Source organism: Colletotrichum orchidophilum (assembly GCF_001831195.1).
Source record: "Colletotrichum orchidophilum strain IMI 309357 chromosome Unknown Scaffold_55.1, whole genome shotgun sequence".
NCBI lineage: Eukaryota > Fungi > Ascomycota > Sordariomycetes > Glomerellales > Glomerellaceae > Colletotrichum > Colletotrichum orchidophilum.
The window spans coordinates 45,375-64,230 of NW_019173011.1; the positions used below are offsets into that span (position 1 = coordinate 45,375).

The 18,856-nt window shown below is 54.7% G+C and overlaps 6 protein-coding genes across 6 annotated transcripts; 3 read left to right on the plus strand and 3 right to left on the minus strand.

Moving 5' to 3' along the window:
• Positions 1-805: 805 nt before the first annotated feature.
• On the plus strand, positions 806-1,900 carry CORC01_07023 (transcription factor tfb4; the record flags this gene model as incomplete). The annotated part of the gene is made up of 1 exon (XM_022618661.1): positions 806-1,900. One exon carries the CDS (start codon positions 806-808, stop codon positions 1,898-1,900), a length of 1,095 nt encoding a protein of 364 aa, XP_022474761.1.
• Positions 1,901-2,624: 724 nt separating this feature from the next.
• Positions 2,625-4,462, minus strand: CORC01_07024 (threonine aspartase; the record flags this gene model as incomplete). Its single annotated transcript, XM_022618662.1, has 3 exons — positions 2,625-3,904; positions 3,960-4,159; positions 4,206-4,462. The coding sequence occupies 3 exons, from the start codon at positions 4,460-4,462 to the stop codon at positions 2,625-2,627; spliced, it is 1,737 nt and encodes a 578-aa protein (XP_022474762.1).
• Positions 4,463-5,564: 1,102 nt separating this feature from the next.
• On the plus strand, positions 5,565-7,454 carry CORC01_07025 (actin-like protein 3; the record flags this gene model as incomplete). Its single annotated transcript, XM_022618663.1, has 7 exons — positions 5,565-5,659; positions 5,884-5,906; positions 5,969-6,199; positions 6,257-6,303; positions 6,356-6,442; positions 6,502-7,335; positions 7,389-7,454. 7 exons carry the CDS (start codon positions 5,565-5,567, stop codon positions 7,452-7,454), a joined length of 1,383 nt encoding a protein of 460 aa, XP_022474763.1.
• Positions 7,455-8,114: 660 nt separating this feature from the next.
• CORC01_07026 (alcohol dehydrogenase 1) lies at positions 8,115-9,233 on the minus strand (the record flags this gene model as incomplete). Its single annotated transcript, XM_022618664.1, has 2 exons — positions 8,115-9,115; positions 9,173-9,233. The coding sequence occupies 2 exons, from the start codon at positions 9,231-9,233 to the stop codon at positions 8,115-8,117; spliced, it is 1,062 nt and encodes a 353-aa protein (XP_022474764.1).
• A 1,553-nt stretch (positions 9,234-10,786) lies between these two features.
• On the minus strand, positions 10,787-11,353 carry CORC01_07027 (uncharacterized protein; the record flags this gene model as incomplete). Its single annotated transcript, XM_022618665.1, has 1 exon — positions 10,787-11,353. The coding sequence occupies one exon, from the start codon at positions 11,351-11,353 to the stop codon at positions 10,787-10,789; it is 567 nt and encodes a 188-aa protein (XP_022474765.1).
• Positions 11,354-15,231: 3,878 nt separating this feature from the next.
• CORC01_07028 (cytochrome P450) lies at positions 15,232-17,076 on the plus strand (the record flags this gene model as incomplete). The annotated part of the gene is made up of 5 exons (XM_022618666.1): positions 15,232-15,397; positions 15,457-15,934; positions 15,995-16,063; positions 16,117-16,874; positions 16,934-17,076. 5 exons carry the CDS (start codon positions 15,232-15,234, stop codon positions 17,074-17,076), a joined length of 1,614 nt encoding a protein of 537 aa, XP_022474766.1.
• Positions 17,077-18,856: the final 1,780 nt, after the last annotated feature.

Sequence of the window (18,856 nt, forward strand, 5' to 3'; positions counted from 1 at the left end):
CAACCATTGGAACCCAACGCTCAGGTACACCGCCCGCTACGCATGAAGTCGACCGACTGGGCCTTCCCACGTCTCTTGGCTTGTTGAATAAGGTGCTGCCCATATAGTACCTACGTCATGCTCAAGTCAGGCACATCTTAATAAGTCAGACTTCGAGTGAACAACGAGTCCCCATTGCAGGGGAGGAGCGAGGCGGGGTTGCTTGAATGCACTTCGCAGATTGGCATGGAAGGTGCTACCTCACCTCGAGCTTGCCTCACCAAACCCAACTCTCGCGAGCGCATGCGCGTCGATCGTCTGTCACTCAACGCGCCCCCCACGTCAGACGCGCGCCTGGAGTTGCTGCTGCTTCTCCCTCGGACTCTCGGAGCCTCTTCCCCGTCATCCCCGGCCCCGTGCCATCCAATCAAACTTTGGCAGGTTTGCGTGCCGTCCAGTGTATGGAGCACAGACCACTTTGGAGCCCCAGGCACATGGGTTATGTATATTTCTGGACGAAAGCTAGCTCCGTTGCCTCACCACACCTCACCCAAACCCCTACCTGGAAGAGAGAAGAAAAAAAGAGCAGCTCGCCCTGTTTTCTTGTGAATGATAGTGCGCCAAGAGACCAATTCCATTCGCTTGGCCTAGAGGACGTAGGATCGGAGGGGGTCCGAATCGAACGAGGTCCCCTCGGACAGTCAATACAGCGTACAGACTTCCAACACCTCGTACAGCAAACCGCCGATGCTCCGCCCGTGACACTTTCTCGCGAACAGGCGCCCGCCGCCCTTCGAGGTCATCGTCGTCTCCCGCATCCTCCGCCATGAACGCCGTCGACGCCTCGGATCACTACGAGGTCTCCTCGCACGAGGCCACCCCCTCCCTCCTGTCCATCGTCATCGACACAAACCCTCGGGCCTGGGCCGCCCTCAATGACATCCTCCCGCTCTCCAAGGCCATCGCCAATATCCTAGTCTTCGTCAACGCCCACCTCGCCTTCAGCAATGCGAACCAAGTCGCCATTTTCGCCTCCCACAGCAACCGCGCAGTATGGCTGTACCCGTCAAAGCCCGGCGCTGCAACAAACGGTGCTACACACTCTGAAGATGTCGCAATGACGGGCGTCGACTCCTTTGCGCCGACGCCAAACCAGTCCTCAGCCAACAAGTTCCCCCAGTTCGCTCAGATCGAGGCTGCCGTCATGTCCGCAATGCGCCAGCTTGTCGACGCAACCACCGAGGCCGACCTGGCCTGCACGACGACCCAGCTCTCCGGCGCCCTCACTCTCGCCCTCACCCACATCAACAAGACCTCCCTCTCCCTCAACGAGACGAACAAGGCCCCCGACGCCGCCCGCCCAACCTCGTCCGCCCTTAGCCGCCTCCGCGCCCGAATCTTCATCCTTTCCGTCTCTGACTCGGAGCCCGTCCAGTACATCTCTACCATGAACGCCGTCTTCGCCGCCGCCCACTCCCAGATCCCCATCGACACCCTAGCCCTCTCCGGCGACGCAACCTTTCTCCAGCAGGCAAGCTACATCACCGACGGCACCTTCATGCAGGCCGCCAGCCCCCGCGGCCTCCTCAGCTACCTCATGTTCGCCTACTCCGCCGATGCCGAAGCCCGCTCCTCCCTCATTCCGCCCACCCATCACACCGTCGACTTCCGCGCCGCCTGCTTCTGTCATGGCCGCGTCGTTGACACGGGCTTCGTCTGCAGCATCTGCCTCAGCATCTTCTGCGACGTGCCCGAAAACTCAGAGTGCCTCACTTGCGGCACAAAGCTCTCCCTCGGCAGCTACGGCGCCAAGCCCGCCGTCGTACCGCGCAGAAAGAAGAAGAAGAAGAAGACGGTCCTGGCGAACGGCCATATCAGGGAGGAGACGGGCAGCGCGGCAGGCACCCCTCGTCCAGGATAAAGCACGGAAGCTCGACGTACACAGCAAGGATGTTAGTCGAGTAACGAGATTTTGTGAGCAGGCTTTTCTCTGGAAAAAACGTCAGGAGTGCGGCATGCGGTCTCCATAGACGGCGAGCACGATACGAGTTGTCGCCCGACTGCTGCTCACACCCGTCAAACTTGAATGCGTCGCGAAAGACTCAAAATGGGTTCATACAGTGACGGATATCACAGTTTCTCAACCCCGTCAACAGCGACCAGCGCATTCCATCGCGGAGGGGAGGGGGTAATCGCATGGACATGCGCAGCTTCGCTCTCCTAAGTCGCTCAGGCTCGCATGAAACCGAGCGGAGAAGAGCTCGTCGTTGTTATTGGATCGAATCAGCCGTCTCAGACAGATATCACGGCACGATAGAGTTCCCTCCTAAGAGAGGAGGTGGAATTGAATATCTGAACCATGCTTCATGAACATCTACTTTTTTTTTTGGCCAATCATCCGTATTTCTTGTTTTCTACGTGATACACCCTCCAGATGATGCTCTAGGAGGAAATACATGCTGCGCTAGGAAGGGGTATCACTACCGAGTAAGAATACTAAGGCCGTAGCTCCTGGCTCTCTGAGGTCTGGTTACCCGCGTAGCTGTTCAAGTCTGCGCCAGCCGACCACGAGTAATCTCGTCCAAACTCGACTTTTTTGTTTGTCCTCATCCAACCCATCGCCAAGCAGACCATTGTCTCCGCAATCACATACCAAGATCAACCCGAATTTTTCGAGCGCCCCTTGTGACAAGCGCCGATTCCCCTAGGCGAGACATGACGCACACGGGCTCTCGATCGGAGCCACCCATCGAGGCGAGTGCAAAGGAGTCAGTGTTGTGGGCAAAGTATAAATAGTACCCTGTCCGCGTCTTCTTGACCGTCATGACACCAATCGCCCCAACCGAGTTGCAGTTTCTGACGCCGGGGTGCCCCATGAAGTCGTTCGTGATGAAGGATTCCATGATGGCGTCTTCGTCCCACTCTTCAATGTCTCTACCGTTCGGTCCACGACGGGTGCTGCCATAGATCCTTTCAGCGCACCGTTGAGACGCCATGGTGGTGGCCATGTGCTCTCCCGTACCGCTGGTCACCGCGGCAACGCTGACTTTGTCTGGGTCTTCAGGGTCACAGGGAACAACAGCCGTACCGATGCCCACCAGAGCAGCGGGACCTATACGTCCACGATGTTTCATTCCGATGCCTCCGGAGGATGAGCCTGCCGCAATATGCCCTCTTTCGTCAATAGCTATGGCTCCAACAGTGTCAGTGATGACATCCTCGTGCTCCAATTCGGTCGCAGAAAACGGCCGCTTAAGTCCTCGAGAACTGCAACCCTGCAACTGTGCAATCGTGCTGGCATGTCTAGCCCCGTCTGTCCACTGAGACGACATGGTGCCGTCACGATTTCCCTCCTCCGCCAGGTGGCTGGAAGAGGCCATTAAAGGGTCTCTCTCTTGCAGTATATGAGGCCGAGATCTATTAACGGAGGCCATGGAAGCTCCCACATGGCTCAATGGCGACCTTTCCATCGTTGCTCTTGGAGGTGTTATCCGAGGATAGCCCTGCATCTGTTCGGGCACCGGTGAACCTCGGTGAGGTGAGTCTGGCTGGCCCTCGTTCCATGTTCCATTGAGAATAGCATTGGCATGGTCCCTCTGTTGACTCTGGTAGATCCGGGATGGAACCGTTGCCGGCATGTTGTCGTATTGCTGACAGTGATCGGCTGATTCCTCAAGTGTTTTGCGGGTGCCGGCTTGCTTGACCTTGTCCTCCGCTCGTTTCAGGTCTTCCTGCCACCGCAGGAATCGATCTCGCGCGTTCTTGGAAATCAGATAGTCATTTGGTACGATTTGCATCCCATTTTCCACAGAGAATGTTTTGGCGCCTTCCCCCACCAGAATATTGGGTGGTACTCGGCGTAAGGACAACGGCTGGTTGCTTTTGTCCAAAATCAGCTTTGCGAGACAGATTGGATTTCTGATGTCTGAAGGATTATGTCAGTCATGGCTTACGAGTCTAGAGACCATGACTTAACTTACTCGGAACTGCTCCGCAGGCACCGCTTCTTCCGAAATGGTCGACAATAGTTGCATCACATTCCACAGTCCCATCCATTGACAAATTAGAGCCGTAACCGGCATTGGTGATTTCTTTGTCTTCAAGGACACGCAGAGCAGCTTCAACAGCTTCCGTCGCAGTGGCACCTGATTTCAGGAATTTCATTCCCATGGCAGCAGCACTTTTGTTGTCAGCATTGATGCCTCGAAGACCAGAAGATAACATACTCGCTGCAAGCCTCCAGATGGACTCGCTCATTTTGGTGACTGTGGAACCCGGCCCCGGCGTGGATAAAAATAGCTCCCGTAAACTTCCCTTTATGCATTCGCTTGAAGACTCGGTCAACTGTGCCATTAGCGCCTCCTATCTTCTCTGGGTGGTTGCTTCTGTGACCTTGGGTCTTGGAGGTATCCAAGGGAATCTTTCCACGTCCCTCAGCTATGATGGCTGGGTTGCGCTTGGTCTCAGGGACACGCGATTCCATCCCACTTGCAGCCCGCCCGAGCCTGGTACTCTAAGCCCGTGAGAGGAGATATCGGCCGCGGTCTCTGGTGCTGAAGATACTTGGCAATTGATATCTGATGGGGAGTCTGAATCGTGTTCTTGGCTAGGATTTTCGTAGTCTGCATCGGCTGCAGCACAAGGTGGCTTTGCGTTCAGAGAATGTGAGGCTCTGGGGCAGCCTGGCAAGCAATGCTAGTCGATAATTCTGAAAAAAGATTTTTGAGGTGCCAGGTCGAATAGTCGACGGCGTTGTTGAGAAACAGGCCTGGAGTCGTGCTAAGAAGAGTTGATGGCTGCAGTCCCTAGCCAAGGCACTCCAAAGGATATAACGCTGAGACACGATTATTGGAGGCTTGTCCTCGAGACCGTTCGATTACCATCCAAGAGACGGAGCGGAAAGGTGGTATAAGGTAAAGAGAAGAAACAAGGTATGAGGAGTGTAGCTTAGGAGTATTTCCAAGGAGAAGCTGCATGAGTTTTGGGTCTAAGGGAGCTTCCGCATCAGTTCAGCTAAGCCGAGGTGCTGACTGTTGGAGGAGGAAGGGTCGATGGTGTAAGGCGGCCGCAGTGGGACCTGGTGAGTCTGGGCTCTTTCCTTCAGCCACGCACTCGCTTAAGAAGGTGGAAGTGTGGGGGAAATCGCGAGTTACTTGGTTTTAAGGTGGTTGGATCGTCAAATGAACCATCAGAGTAGATGCCTGATCAATGTTGAGATTTCCAGTCCAGATAAAAAGGAGGGTATCTCAAAACCGTACCAGATTGCGGACAGCTTTCGAACGAGGAATCTTACCGTATCTGACTCAAAAGCTTCTGCTTTTAGAATATAGATAGAGACAACAAGATATTTCAAAGTCAGACAGATAATTCCCAAGCCTCAATCTACATCAGCAAAAGAACCACTCTGCAATTCCTGACTGAGCTCACGGCATGCGATCAAGTGTTGTTGGATCTCCAAGGAGTACAATTTGCTTAGCTAAGATCGTCACAGTGTTTGATAGCAGTGCATGCAAATATACACGGCCTTTCCTTCCTCAGTGACTTCCAGGTTGGTGGGGCTTGGTGGTGGGGCACCGACCTCTCCCATGGCTGGAGAATCCACCCACTCTGATGCACAGCCGCAGGTTGGGAGCTTCGTCGGTGACAAGGCACACACTTCTGGCTACCTTGGACGTACGTCGTAATCAACTCTACGACACATTCAACGACTCGACGGCCCATTCACCCCTTCGTTGATGCCGCAACTGAGCTAGAGTCTCCCCGAGCGCATCCGAAAACACATTTACGATGGCGAACCAAACGCCTGCCGTTGTCATGGACAAGTAAGCCACCAATGTCACCCTGCCCCGCATCCCCCGAGGCAGACGTCAGTGAGACCATCGCCAGCTAACAGTCCATCAACAGCGGCACGGGATTCTCGAAGCTCGGTACGCCAATTGAAAAGCTCTATTACACGTATTCCGAACCCTGTCTCTGACGTATTACTCAGGTTTCGCCGGCAACGACTCCCCGTCATTCGTATTCCCGACCGCCATTGCGACGAAAGGTGCTGCTGGAGGCAGCGCAGGAGGAACGGGCTCCGGCCGTCCAGCTGTCGCGAACAAGCCATCCTTCCTGACCGGTGGCGCAGGGCCCGGTGGCCATCTGAACTCGAAGCGTGGAACTGAGGACCTGGACTTCTTCATCGGCGATGAGGCCATTGCCGCTTCTGGAGGACCTGGTTAGTTGGATGCGACAGTCGTTGTCTTGGCCGACAGCTACTGACGGAAAATTCTAGGCTACGGTCTTCACTATCCTATTCGTCACGGTCAAGTAGAGAACTGGGTATGTGGCATCGAGGCGTTGATTGTGCTGAGCCCGGGCTAACAGCTTGTAGGATCATATGGAGCGGTTCTGGTCCAACTCCATCTTCAAGTACCTCCGCGTAGAACCCGAAGATCACTTCTTCCTCCTCACCGAACCGGTATGTTATGGGGTCTCTGCACACCCGCATCTGGAGAGTTTAAGCTGACTTTCACACAGCCCCTGAACCCCCCCGAGAACCGCGAGAACACGGCCGAGATCTTCTTCGAGTCCTTCAACTGCGCCGGCCTGTACATCGCTGTCCAGGCTGTGCTCGCCCTTGCCGCCTCATGGACCTCTTCCAAGGTTCATGACCGTTCTTTGACCGGTACGGTCATTGACTCTGGTGACGGTGTTACCCACGTCATCCCTGTCGCTGAGGGATACGTCATCGGATCCTCCATTAAGTCGATCCCCATCGCAGGTCGCGATCTGACCTACTTCGTGCAGTCGCTGCTGCGTGACAGAGGCGAGCCGGACTCGTCACTTAAGACGGCCCAGGAGATCAAGGAGCAGCACTGCTACGTCTGCCCCGATATTGTCAAGGAGTTCTCTCGCTACGACCGAGACCCCACCCGCTTCATCAAGCACCCAGTGCTTCACCCTGGTGGCCGTCAGGTCTCTGTCGACGTCGGATACGAACGTTTCCTCGCCCCCGAGATCTTCTTCAACCCCGAAATTTATAGCTCCGACTTCCTCACGCCCCTCCCCACCGTTGTCGACAACGTCATCCAGGCTTCGCCTATTGATGTGCGCCGTGGTCTTTACAAGAACATTGTCCTTTCCGGCGGAAGCACCCTCTACAAGGACTTTGGTCGCCGCCTGCAGAGAGATATCAAGCAATTGGTCGATGCTCGCATCCGAGCTAGCGAGGTTCGCAGCGGTGGTGCAAAGTCCGGCGGCTTGGAGGTCCAGGTTATCACGCACAAGAGGCAGAGACACGGCCCCTGGTTTGGTGGAAGTTTGCTGGGACAGACGCCCGAGTTCCGTTCCTACTGCCACACCAAGGCTGAGGTAAGCATGCTATTCATCCTCATTTTGGACACGTTTGTTGACTCGTATGATAGTATGAAGAGTATGGCCCGAGCATTGTTAGACGTTTTGCTTTGTTGGGCGGCCCTGGCGGTTCATAAATCTTGGGATTTTTGCTATAGAGACTGCGAGCCAATACTTATCTCCAAAAGGCTACCATTACCACTACCACCTATTTACGAGAATCAAAATCATGACCACTTCAAGTCATGCCGTTTTTTGCATGCACGGACGAGGACCTGTACACGCTCGGCGATCGAGATGGCGTCCTCGGATCATGTGTTATGTGGTGTATCTTTGTGTCTAAATTTACTCGATCTGCCTACAGCACGAGATGCCACGACTTAAGAAAATCACTCAGTTGGATTCGGCCAATGCGAGCCATAGCTCCCTGCAATGTGTATATATTTGTACCCATTATCAACGATGCAAACGATCCGTTATCTATCATCCTTAAGAACTACGGTTACAAGTGTTATACAAGGTCGAAGTGGACTGCTGAATGTTTCCAAATTTGTTCATTACTCGTTTTCCAATAGGCTATGAAACGAGAAAGATTTATCATACACGCTGAACTCCCTCCCAGGTTAGGTATCCTAAACAAAAGCCCCTTTAAAAAAAACGTCCAGTCATCCACTCGCCCGCCGTAAAACCACACCACTGCCACCGCCGTTAAGGCCCCAACCTTTTTCCGTCTCCAGAGTTCACATTACGCCTCTCAACTTTTATCTTCTGACCTTGCGAATCTCTCTTGCTGGTGTCTATTTGCTAGTGTCGACAACGTAGCGGCCGGCAATCTGGCCCTGCTTCATCATATCAAAGACCTCATTGAGCTGGCTGAGGCCGACGGTCTTGTAGGGAGCGTTGATGAGGCCGCGGTTGAAGAACTCGAGGGCCTCGGCGGTGTCCTTGCGGTTGCCGACGTAGCTGCCCTTGATGTTGATCATGCGGATGACGGTGTCGAAGACGGGGGCGCGGAGGTAGGCGTTGGCGGGCAGGCCGATGCAGACGACGGTGCCGCGGGAGCGGACGTACTGCGTGGCCTGCTGGAACGGCTTCTCGCTGACGGCGAGGAGAATGACGGCGTGGGGGCCCAGGCCTTCGGGAGTGGCCTTCTTGACGTCCGCGACGAGGTCGGACGAGGTGGTGAAGTCGACGAATTCGGTGGCACCGAGCTTCTTGCACATCTCGCCCTTCTCCGCGCCGCCGTCGATGGCGACGGTGTGGATGCCCATGGCTTTGGCGTACTGCAGGGCCAGGGAGCCGAGACCGCCGCCGGCGCCGACAATGGCAACCCACTGGCCGGCGCGGACACCGGATTCCTTGAGGCCCTTGTAGACGGTGATACCGGCACAGAGGACGGGGGCCACGGCCTCGAGGCTGACGTCCTTGGGGAGGCGTGCGACGTGGGCGGCCTTTGCGATGGCGTACTGCTGGAAGCTGCCGTCGACGGTGTAGCCGGAGAGGAGGGCGTGGGGGCAGAGGGGTTCGTCAGCGTCTTGGCAGAAGGTGCAGGCGAGGCAGGAGCCGTTGAGCCACTTGATGCCGGCGTAGTCGCCAATCTCGACGTCCTTGACGAGCTCGCCGCGGGCGACGACGATGCCGGCGCCCTCGTGGCCGCCGACGAGGGGCATCTTGGTGTCGAGGGGCCAGTCACCCATCATGGCGTGCAGGTCGGTGTGGCAGACGCCGGAGTATTTGATGTTGATCAAGACCTCGTCAGAGGCAGGCTTCTGGACGGGAATCTTCTTGTAGACGGCGGCTGGGATGTGATGTTAGAGATATGAGGACGGATCATAAGGGTAGATTGTTGACGTACGGCCTCCAGTCTTCTCGATGACTTGAGCCCATTGCTCGGTTGGGATCTCGGGAGCGGCCATTATGATGGTTTGTGTTGGTGATGTGTGTGAAGATGTCTCTGGAGAACAGATGAAGTCTGGGATCTTCCTGTGAATGAGAGGAAGAGATTGGAATGTGGGATTGAAGGCTATTGAGCTTGGATCGCTTGATCTGATCAGACGGGATTCGAGAGCATGGCAATGCGGGTCTTATATAGAGACGAGGGCAACATCTTGGGCAAGACCAGAGACGGTCGTATAAGTGAGGTGCAGGGGTGGTGGTGGTGGCAGTGGCATGGTGCGGTTGGGGGAGCTCGGTACGGCAGGGGATGGTTCGTGTCAGGGATGGAGGTTCTGGGCGAGATACTTTGGTACATCTGTCATGTCAAGGTGAAGCAGTACCGGAGAGAAGGATAGAGTGGGTTGAGAGGCAAGACAAGCCGCAAGACTGAGAAGAGGACGAGTGAGGTGAGGTGGTGGTATCAGGGCCGACTGAGCATCCACTGGACAAGGCAAGAGCAAAAAACGTATGATGTTTTACGACAGGCCAGGAACCGCAGTCTACGGAGCTTTGCCCCTCACAGTGACAGAAGAGTTCGAGACACACTATACTGCATTACAGAGTATCCGTACACACCCGTGACACCCCCCAATGTGAGGGGCCAAGGCCAAGGCCGGGGTCCAGGGTGGGCCGGATCACCGCACATCAACCACAGCTCTGAGAACTTGTTGGAGATATGGAAGGAGAGAGAAGAGTGGGTGTTGGCAGGCAGACCGTACGAAGTACAGTACGGTGTACTCGGATGCGCGAGTTGGGGCTGCCGCTGGGCGCCATGGCGGCGCTTCCTGCACGTCCCGAGTTGTTCTGCCTGCACCTGCACTTGCAGCAACGGGCTGCCCGCAGTCTCGCTCCACCGGGTTAGGGGGAGAAAGTCGTCGTGCTGCTGCCACCTTGGGATAGAAGGCTAGGTACGGATACAAAGGGAAACAATTACCCCACGCTCATCAAGGACAAGTGGTAGCATGGGAGGATAGCGGCGTTTGACCGTGATTGGCCTTGGAAACAGCTTTCCCCGGTGCAGTGGCACACGAGGCATCTTCTGGCATGCATCATCGATGCAACGGCCGCCGTCGACCAAAGACGCGGACAGCGGACGACGGGCAGGCCTAGCCATGAGGCGCCCCTGGGACTTGGAGACCCTACACACTCACTCACTACGTTCCTCAATGACCTTACACAGTACCAAAGGTGAGGTATGGTGTGGGGTGTGTGAGCTAGGATCAAGGGCGTTGGCGCATCAGGACACCAGTCGTGGAGAGATGGAAGTTTTGGACAAAATCTCCAATCGAAGGAAGCCTCACAGACTGTGTCACTGTGTGCCATGGATGGATGGGGGGATTGACGAAGGAACCGCCGACTCCACCTGACAGGCGCGGATTGACGTCGGAGCACAGCGCAACTCGTAGTGTAGTGGGCGGCGTCGAGGCGAGTGGGGAGTGGGCTTCGTCTGCAGCTGTGACTGTGACTGTAAGCCATGGGAAGGGTGGAACCACGACAGTGTCGAGCCTTCCCTCTTCTTCCTCTTCTTGGAAACTCACGCGGCTTTGTTTGGTGGACGGCCGTCGCCGATATGTTGGGTTGGGTTTCGTTGGCAGGTCCGTACGTGTCTGCCGGTGTCCGTGTCAGTTATCCGTGGCTTGGTCCAGTAGGCATCGCACACCGTCCCATGCCTTGCCAACGTGCCAACTTGCTTCCTGCATGTTCTCCGGTCTGTCTGGACTGGATCGGCGGACCTGATCTGATCTGATACATACGAGACCGAAAGTGACGGCGAGCATGCAGGCGAGAGAGCCGAGGGGAGTTTTGGCAGCATCCATCGTATTATTGACATAGGTAACGACTTGTTGCGCATTAAGACGGTCGTGAGACAGGGCCGATGGATTGCGTGTTGCGGTGCTGCTGAAGAGATTTCGAGCTGTAAGGCCGAAGAACTACCAGAAACGCACCAGATTCCGAGCTGAAGATGGAGAATCACCAGATGAGACGAATGGGGTGCCGCCAAAGCCACGACAGGTCCGCGCCACAGCAGCTCAAAAACAGCACCACGCAGAGCCCATTCCCCAGTACGGAAACTGCCGGATCCATGCCCAGATCCTCTCATTGACGAGCCTCCTTTTTCTTAATCTTTTTTAATCCCGCTCTGCCCGTTCCCACTTGCAAGAAACTCCCGCAATAAACAAATGTCGCTCGGGGGAATTACAGAAAGAAAAAAACAGAAGGCCTGTCAGTGGCATGACACCACTCGCTTGTCCGGAAGGAAGGACGGATGCGACCTACCTTAGGATGCCGCATTCTCCCCCACTCTCTTGCTCTACAAAGTACCTCCCTCGCCTAAGTCTCACTACAATCTACGTTGGAATTCGGTAGTGACCAGGCAAGCTCTGGCGGAGATCGGCCACAGGGTCCCTACCTTACCTTACGTGACAGTGACAGGCTGGCTCCCTACACCCTTCCCTTCCGTTGTCGCCGCAATCTCTCGGCATCTGGACGGCCTTACTGGGAGAAGGACCACCTAACGCCATCATCCGCACCCTCTCCCACGCACCACTTCCCGGGCACGCTGCACACCACCGAATCCGCCGAAAACAGCCCGCCTTACCGCTTCAGGCATCTGAATCCCGCCCTTCAACGGTTCCGTCACTGCTCACCATGATTGTTTTCCTCTCTTCAACTTGCAGCTTCGTGTGAGGTCTCTCAGTGCCCGATCTTTCGGCAATCACCAAATCCGTCACCTTAGGCACGGCGAACTCACACGCGTCTATGTCTCTTTCTTCGTCTTGCATCGCGGATCCTAATATGTACGTAGCTCCCACGATACGACGCAGTTGTTACTCGAGTTCAGCAGAAGTCGAGCATACTTGGCCAAATAAGCGCCGCTGAAAACTACCATGAGCCTCGCTCTAACAAAGGGAGCCTAGCTGAAGGCAAGCTAGCTAGGGCCCTCGTGGACATTGCCTATTGCGTCCCATGCCTGCCAAGCAGCCGCACGAGTCTGAGTCCGAAGTCGCAGGGAGGTGGCTGCGAATAGCTTCAGAATCCTCATCTCCGTTCGCCCAGAGCGGGACCTGCGGATCATGCAGCTCGCAAACCCAATCCAACAACACAACACCTCAGAAGACACCATACGACACACGATACGGATACTCGACACACAATCCCCCGGGCCAGAGCAGAGATCGGTAGACAACGAAGCGGAAGCTGCCTCAGCACTTCGACTTCTTTCTTAGACCCTGGTTGACAGCAACCGGTCCCCCCACAATCCCCGCCTCTGGCGCCACTTATTCACGCCTCACGCTGCACCGCCTGCTGCATGCTGTCTTCCCCCAAACTTCCGCCGTACGCTGGCCTACCACCTGCGGCCGAAACCACCGCCGACATGTCTACTCCAATAATGAGGGCCAGCCTCCACACCTTCGCTCGAAGGGAGCTTTGCAAATCCAACCTCCTGACGCGGAAAATGCCCACTACGTCTGACATAGTTGACCACAAGCGCGGCGGCTACTGATGGGACCCCGCGATTCTCAAACGCTCCCCCATCTATTCCCCGCATGCGCCTATGAATAGCTGAGCCTTTGATACAAACAGTTGATCCCATCTCGCCTCAACACACCCAGAACCCCAACCGACCACCCTCCCTCCGTCTCCAGCTTTGCGGGGAAGAAGATTCTGCAGCTCGAAACCCTCGGTCAATGCCCTGACACAGCATGTCGACTTCCAACACCGTGTGCCGCGCACTTTGTCTCGAGACCCCAGTATAAGCTGATGCCCGGGTTCATCCCCGGATCCAATAGTGCGGCGGCTTCATGGACGAGCGGAGGATTGTTCTCTGCGTTTATCGGTACTTGGTGAGTTTCGGCCAGCGCACGCTGGTCGGGGTCGCGAACCCGACGCCCAGTACCCTCCGGAGGAACGGAAGATGCTAACAGAGACATTGTGGAGGGCGACGAATTTGGGGCCGATGAGACCCTGCGCAAACCCCATGGGCTTCTGGGGACCACGCGGAGAAAAGTCACGTTTGTCAACATCGAATAGGGCTCAAGCTCGGAGCTTCCAAAAGTAACCGAAATTCCGAGCGAGGCAGTCATCTGTCACCGATGTTCCTCAGTTCCTCAGAAGAGCTTCTGCCGACACAACCTCCACGTCTGGCTTGACGTTGAACTCGACAGCCAACCAACAGCATTCATTCAAGTAACAGACAGGAGATGATACAACAGTCAACCCCACCAACTCGATGTCCACCAGCCTCTCATCTCTGCAGGACCGGGCATAGCTCTCTCTCCCTCTTCTCAAGCTGTGACTGCAACGTTATTATTCAATCGCTGCCATGGAGATTGGCCTCCTTGAAGGCCAACTTACATCTTGGTGGACTGACGTCGCGAAAGGGTTCACGCTTCATTGCAACTTCAAGGACTGGTTACCAATATCGAAGGCCGACACAGAGGTCACGGATGAAGTTTCAAGTGCAAACCTAAAGGCATCATTGCAAGTCATCGCCATTATTTCTCTGCTAATTCTTTCGCCATTTCTGACAAATCACTTCATCTCAAACGCAAAGCCACACCATTTTAGAGATGAACGCTCCCAAGACTGTGCACAATCCGATCTAAGACTGACCCAAAATTTCAAGATCAGAGAGAAGCCGAGGATCTTCCCGTTGGCTTTGACAGCGCGACATCGTTTCCTTTTCGAGCTGATCATCAAGCGACAGTTACACGAGATGTTAGCGGGAGGTTCTGACAGTTGCGATGATGCTTAGGAGTTCAAACAAACAAAGGGCACAGTGGTCTGTCGACGTCCAAGCAGTGACCTGTCCAAGTTTGACGCCAGGCCGTCCGAGCTCAGGCATGTTTCGTTAACTGCTCTCAGCTGAGATCAACGTCAGAGCTGTCACATAGGCCACTCCCGTGTTGTCAGAAAAAAAACGATGAGAGCACGTGGAGGGGCTTCAGCATAAGACTCACTCAACTTGGCATTTGAGAGAATATCGCCGACTGGCTCATGAAGGTTATGAACCTGGATACGATCACCCGCTAAGTGGGGTTGGTCCATGCTCCGAAATGGAGCCCGCTAATCCTAATTACGATCCATAAACTTTCACGAGCTCTCAAAATCTCGTCCAATAATCAAGTAGGATCGATAGCTCAGTGGTAGAGCGAGAGATTGCAGTTACGCGCAGTTTATCTCTAGGCCCCGCGTTCGAATCGCGGTCGGTCCTTCATTTTTGTTTCTAACTCCCGACCAGACTCCTGCGATTGACAAAAAATGTTCCCCGAGTTGCAAAGTCCACTTGTTTTTTTGCTAACCTCAGCTAGCCTTGAGGTTGCCGGTCAATCATGCATCCAGAGGTGATGGGAGTCGGTTGTGCTCTCGCATCGGAAGCCGTTTGATGACGGCGATGACGGCAAAGACACTCGCCCTTGTCGTGCGGGGGCTTGGCCGAGTTCCCCCGCCTTCACAGCTCACCACCTCTGCGGTTTAAGTAAGTGTCGGAACTTACGGGCAGCCCGGACGATTTATGCTGGTTTAGTGACATTGAGACAAGTGCAGTTGCAAGGCAGATTCTAGGATGGTCCGTGTAAGACGCTTGATCGCGATGCAGGAGCCAGGTCTTCTTCTAGCCAATCGTCTTCCCACATGAAGATGATGACCACCAAGTCCAAACGAAACAAGAGAAGGCATACCCCAAGTGGAGGGTCGAGCCTAACCAACCGCGGCCTGAGCAAGCACACTTCACATGTGCCGCTCGGTGAGGATTGAGACAGCTCAGTTAAGACGATGCTGCTCCTACCTCCTACCCAGCTCTGTGATTCTAAACACTGGATGTCACGAATTGCAAATACCAATATACAGCATTGGATTTACAATTCGATTTTTCAAACCTCCCCTTTCATCAAAAACACTTCATCTGTCCTGGAGACACCTGTCATTACAAGAACACTAGTGTAGTTGCTAAGGGATTCAATTCGAACGTTATTCGAGATGGGTTTATTCGAGAGCTTGACGGCGGCCAACCCGTTCTACATCGCGGGCTCCGTCTTCGGGGCCTACCTCCTACTTCTGGTTTTCTTCAGAGTCAGATTGGAGTATTTGATAAGCAAGTCTGGCGGTGTAAGAGCTCCGATCATTGCCTCCAACCCTTTTACAGGTAACTTTGATAGAATTTCTCTCCCCACACCAAATAGCAGGCAGCTAACTAGTGCGAAGCCATTCCAGTATTCCTGAGGATTGGACGTTATCAACTCAAGCACCAGCTCCTCGAAGGCTTCAACACTCTCTTCAGCGTCGCAACACCCGAGTCTCCAAATACTATCGAGATAGGCTTCTCGGGCAAGCTCCGCTTTCTCATCACCAGGGAGCCAGAGCACATCAAGACGATCCTTACCTCCAAGTTTGCCGACTTTGGAAAGGGTCCCATGTTTCATCAAGTCTGGTCTCCGTTCCTGGGCGACAGCATCTTCACCACCGACGGCAAGACATGGCAGGATAACCGGAGCTTGATCCGGCCCATGTTTATCAAGGACCGGGTCAGTGACTTGCACATCTTTGACAAGTGGACCAACACCATGATGGATAAGTTCCCGGCATCCGGGGTTACGTTTGATATTTCGGATCTCTTCTACCGCATGACACTTGATGTGACAACCGACTTCCTGCTTGGACATGGGGTCAACAGTCTTGGCAAGTGAGTAGACAGCGAAGACTTTCAGCCGGTGTTTGTGTGCGATACTGACAGGTGTGACAGCCCAAAGCATCACTTTGCGCATGCTTTCAATGAAGTCCAAAGCTATCAAATGTTTTTCACCATCATGTCGTAGGTGTTTTCGACGCCCACAGAGAGAATCAATCGAGCTGACCCAATGCTAGACCCTTTGAGAAGATCCTGCCCCACGGCACTTACAAGCGCGGTATCAAGGTTATCGAGGAGTTCATCCATCCCTTCATACAGGAAGCTCTGGCCTTGCCGCCATCAGAGCTCGAGAAGCTCTCCAAATCGGACAAGGACTTTACTTTCCTACACAACATTGCTCGTTTCACGCGCGACCCAAAAATCATCCGTGACCAGCTTGTTGCTATCCTTCTCGCCGGTCGCGATACCACTGCCGCAACGCTCTCGTGGACCCTGTACGAGCTCTCGCACTACCCGGCCACTTATGCCAAGCTACGCAACGAGGTCTTGACGACCTTGGGACCGACGAGGGCGCCGACCTATGAGGACCTCAAGAGCATGAGGTACCTGACCAACTGCCTCCAGGAGACGCTGCGCCTATACCCCGCGGTGCCGTTCAATGTGCGCTCCGCGTTGACGACGACGACGTTACCCGGTAGGAACGGCAACCCCGACATCGCGGTGATCGAGGGGGATTCCGTCGTGTACAGCACGCTTGCGATGCAAAGAAGGCGGGACCTGTACCCCGAGGTCTCGGAGACGTTTGCGGACCCGGCCATCTACAGCCCCGAGCGTTGGGAGAATTGGCAACCAAAGCCGTGGCAGTATGTGCCGTTCAACGGCGGCCCAAGAATCTGTGTTGGGCAGAACTTTGCGAATACAGAGATGGCTTATACGAGTAAATACTGGCCCTATCCCCCAACGCCCCTCCCTCTGCTTTCTGTCTTCCACCTTGGTAGCGAGAATGCGGATGGGCACGGCGATGCTGCTGAGCAGGTGCTGACAAAAATCCAGTGGTGAGAATTCTACAAAAGTTCGACAAGCTCGAATACCGTGGAGACTGGAATGCGCAAGTCATCAGGGCCGAGATCGTCGGCGCGCCAGGCCATGGCGTTCCTATCGCGCTTTTCGAGGCTGTCGATGGCGAGATGGCTTGAATGCTGGAACCGCAAAAACGGCAGCGATTCTTTACGGTTCTGCAATGATGTAGTCGAAAGAATAAAGGGCCGATGTGGCATGATGAAACCTAAATCACAAAAAAGACTGCAGCGAGCCTGGATGAAGCTGCCCGGTATACGCTTGGGGCATGGGATTTGGGAGGACTTTCAAGACTATGTATGGTAGCTGAGGATGATCGACTAGGAGGGAAATAATCATGTCGATAGACTGATCGATTAGCAACTCGCCGCATCACCCCGCGGCATGGATGAGTTCAACGTGATTAGGGGGGTTTGATACGGTTCATCAGGATCGTCGAGCAATGTGCTATAACACTGTAACACGAAGGACGTGGCAGCCACGCTATCTTGACATGGGTTGATATAGAATAAAAGTTTCCAGTGCTGTCACATATCTGAACGCGGAGTGAGCACGTCTTGCGGTGCACCCGTTCGGATCTAATTACAACAGCCCGAGAGAGGTCACGACATCGGCGGTCAACCGCTACGGTGGGAGCAATAAAGGCGACAGGGACCCCTGGCCGCAGCTCATTTCCACGACCCGAGTCGTCTTCCTGGTCATATAGCGTCACGCACCGGTATCTTAGCCGACAGTGCGGGCGCACGGGTGATGATGAGCAGAGATGGCACCTGAGGATTCCAGGAGAGAAACGCGTGCTGTCAAACTTGGTGTGTCAGGGATTTCCGACTTGAAGGGATCTGAAGGACGTGTGCCGTGCTGTGCTTCACCCGAATACAGAGTTTCGATCTGTAGGTATTCAATTAAAGAACGGCCGGCCGGACGACTTTGCCTGAGCGACTGGAGGCGGAGGGGGATAGCTGCTGGCCAGACGTTTTAATGTATGCTTTTTCTGGACCAAGGGGGGGGGGGCATTTTCCCGGACAGAAGTTGGGGGTCATTGGCTGGCACTAACTAGCCTTGGACTCTTGGACCTCTTGAGAGCGCTCTCTCTTGAAGAATAATCAGTGAGACGTTTGGTGGAAATCACCCGGGCCATGACATCAGGAGAACAAAGGAATTCTTCGATGGGCGTGTTTCACAACCGCGATGCAGAAGTCACCATTCCATTATTGTCCTACTTACGCATCATAGGTAGTTGGTCCGTCAACGGCAGCGAAACGAGTATTCAGACTGCTGACTTATGACCGCTAAACGGAAGAACCCATCAGCATGCTGTAAGATAGAAACCGCATAAGGTAGTGAAGCCTCGGTGTGACGAGTTCTGTGATTGGATCCTTCCCGCCAGACCGCCTTCAATAACCCCTCCAGCTGGTGGGTTGGAGTGCCCCATTTGGGAAACAGACTGACGGGGTTTATCCAGAAAAAGGGCAAATCGACCCAGTTGGTCGACTTGACCCCCGCCCGTTGATGCTCTCCTCCGTCTCCCACACTCTCCATTGGTGCTCACTGCTGCAACTGCAACCCCATCCAACCAAACGCTTCCAGGTTCCTCTCCCACCTCAGCACTCCCACTCCCAGCTCCCACCTGCAGCAAGCTGCGACCAACAGGCGACCGTCCATTTACAGCACAGGGCAAGGCAATCCAGGCACCGCACATCACCCCCTTCCTACACCAGGGCCCTTCCCGGCAGACTGCTCCTTCGTCCAACCAGCTCCAACCCTGAGCCGACCTGGACGTTGGAAAACCGTCCATCCGCAAAACCTCTTCACCTTTCGGCACATCACGTCCTTCCTTCTTCTTCCTTATCCTCGGATACCTGCACCCTTTTTTATTTTCTCCCCCCCATTACTTCCTGC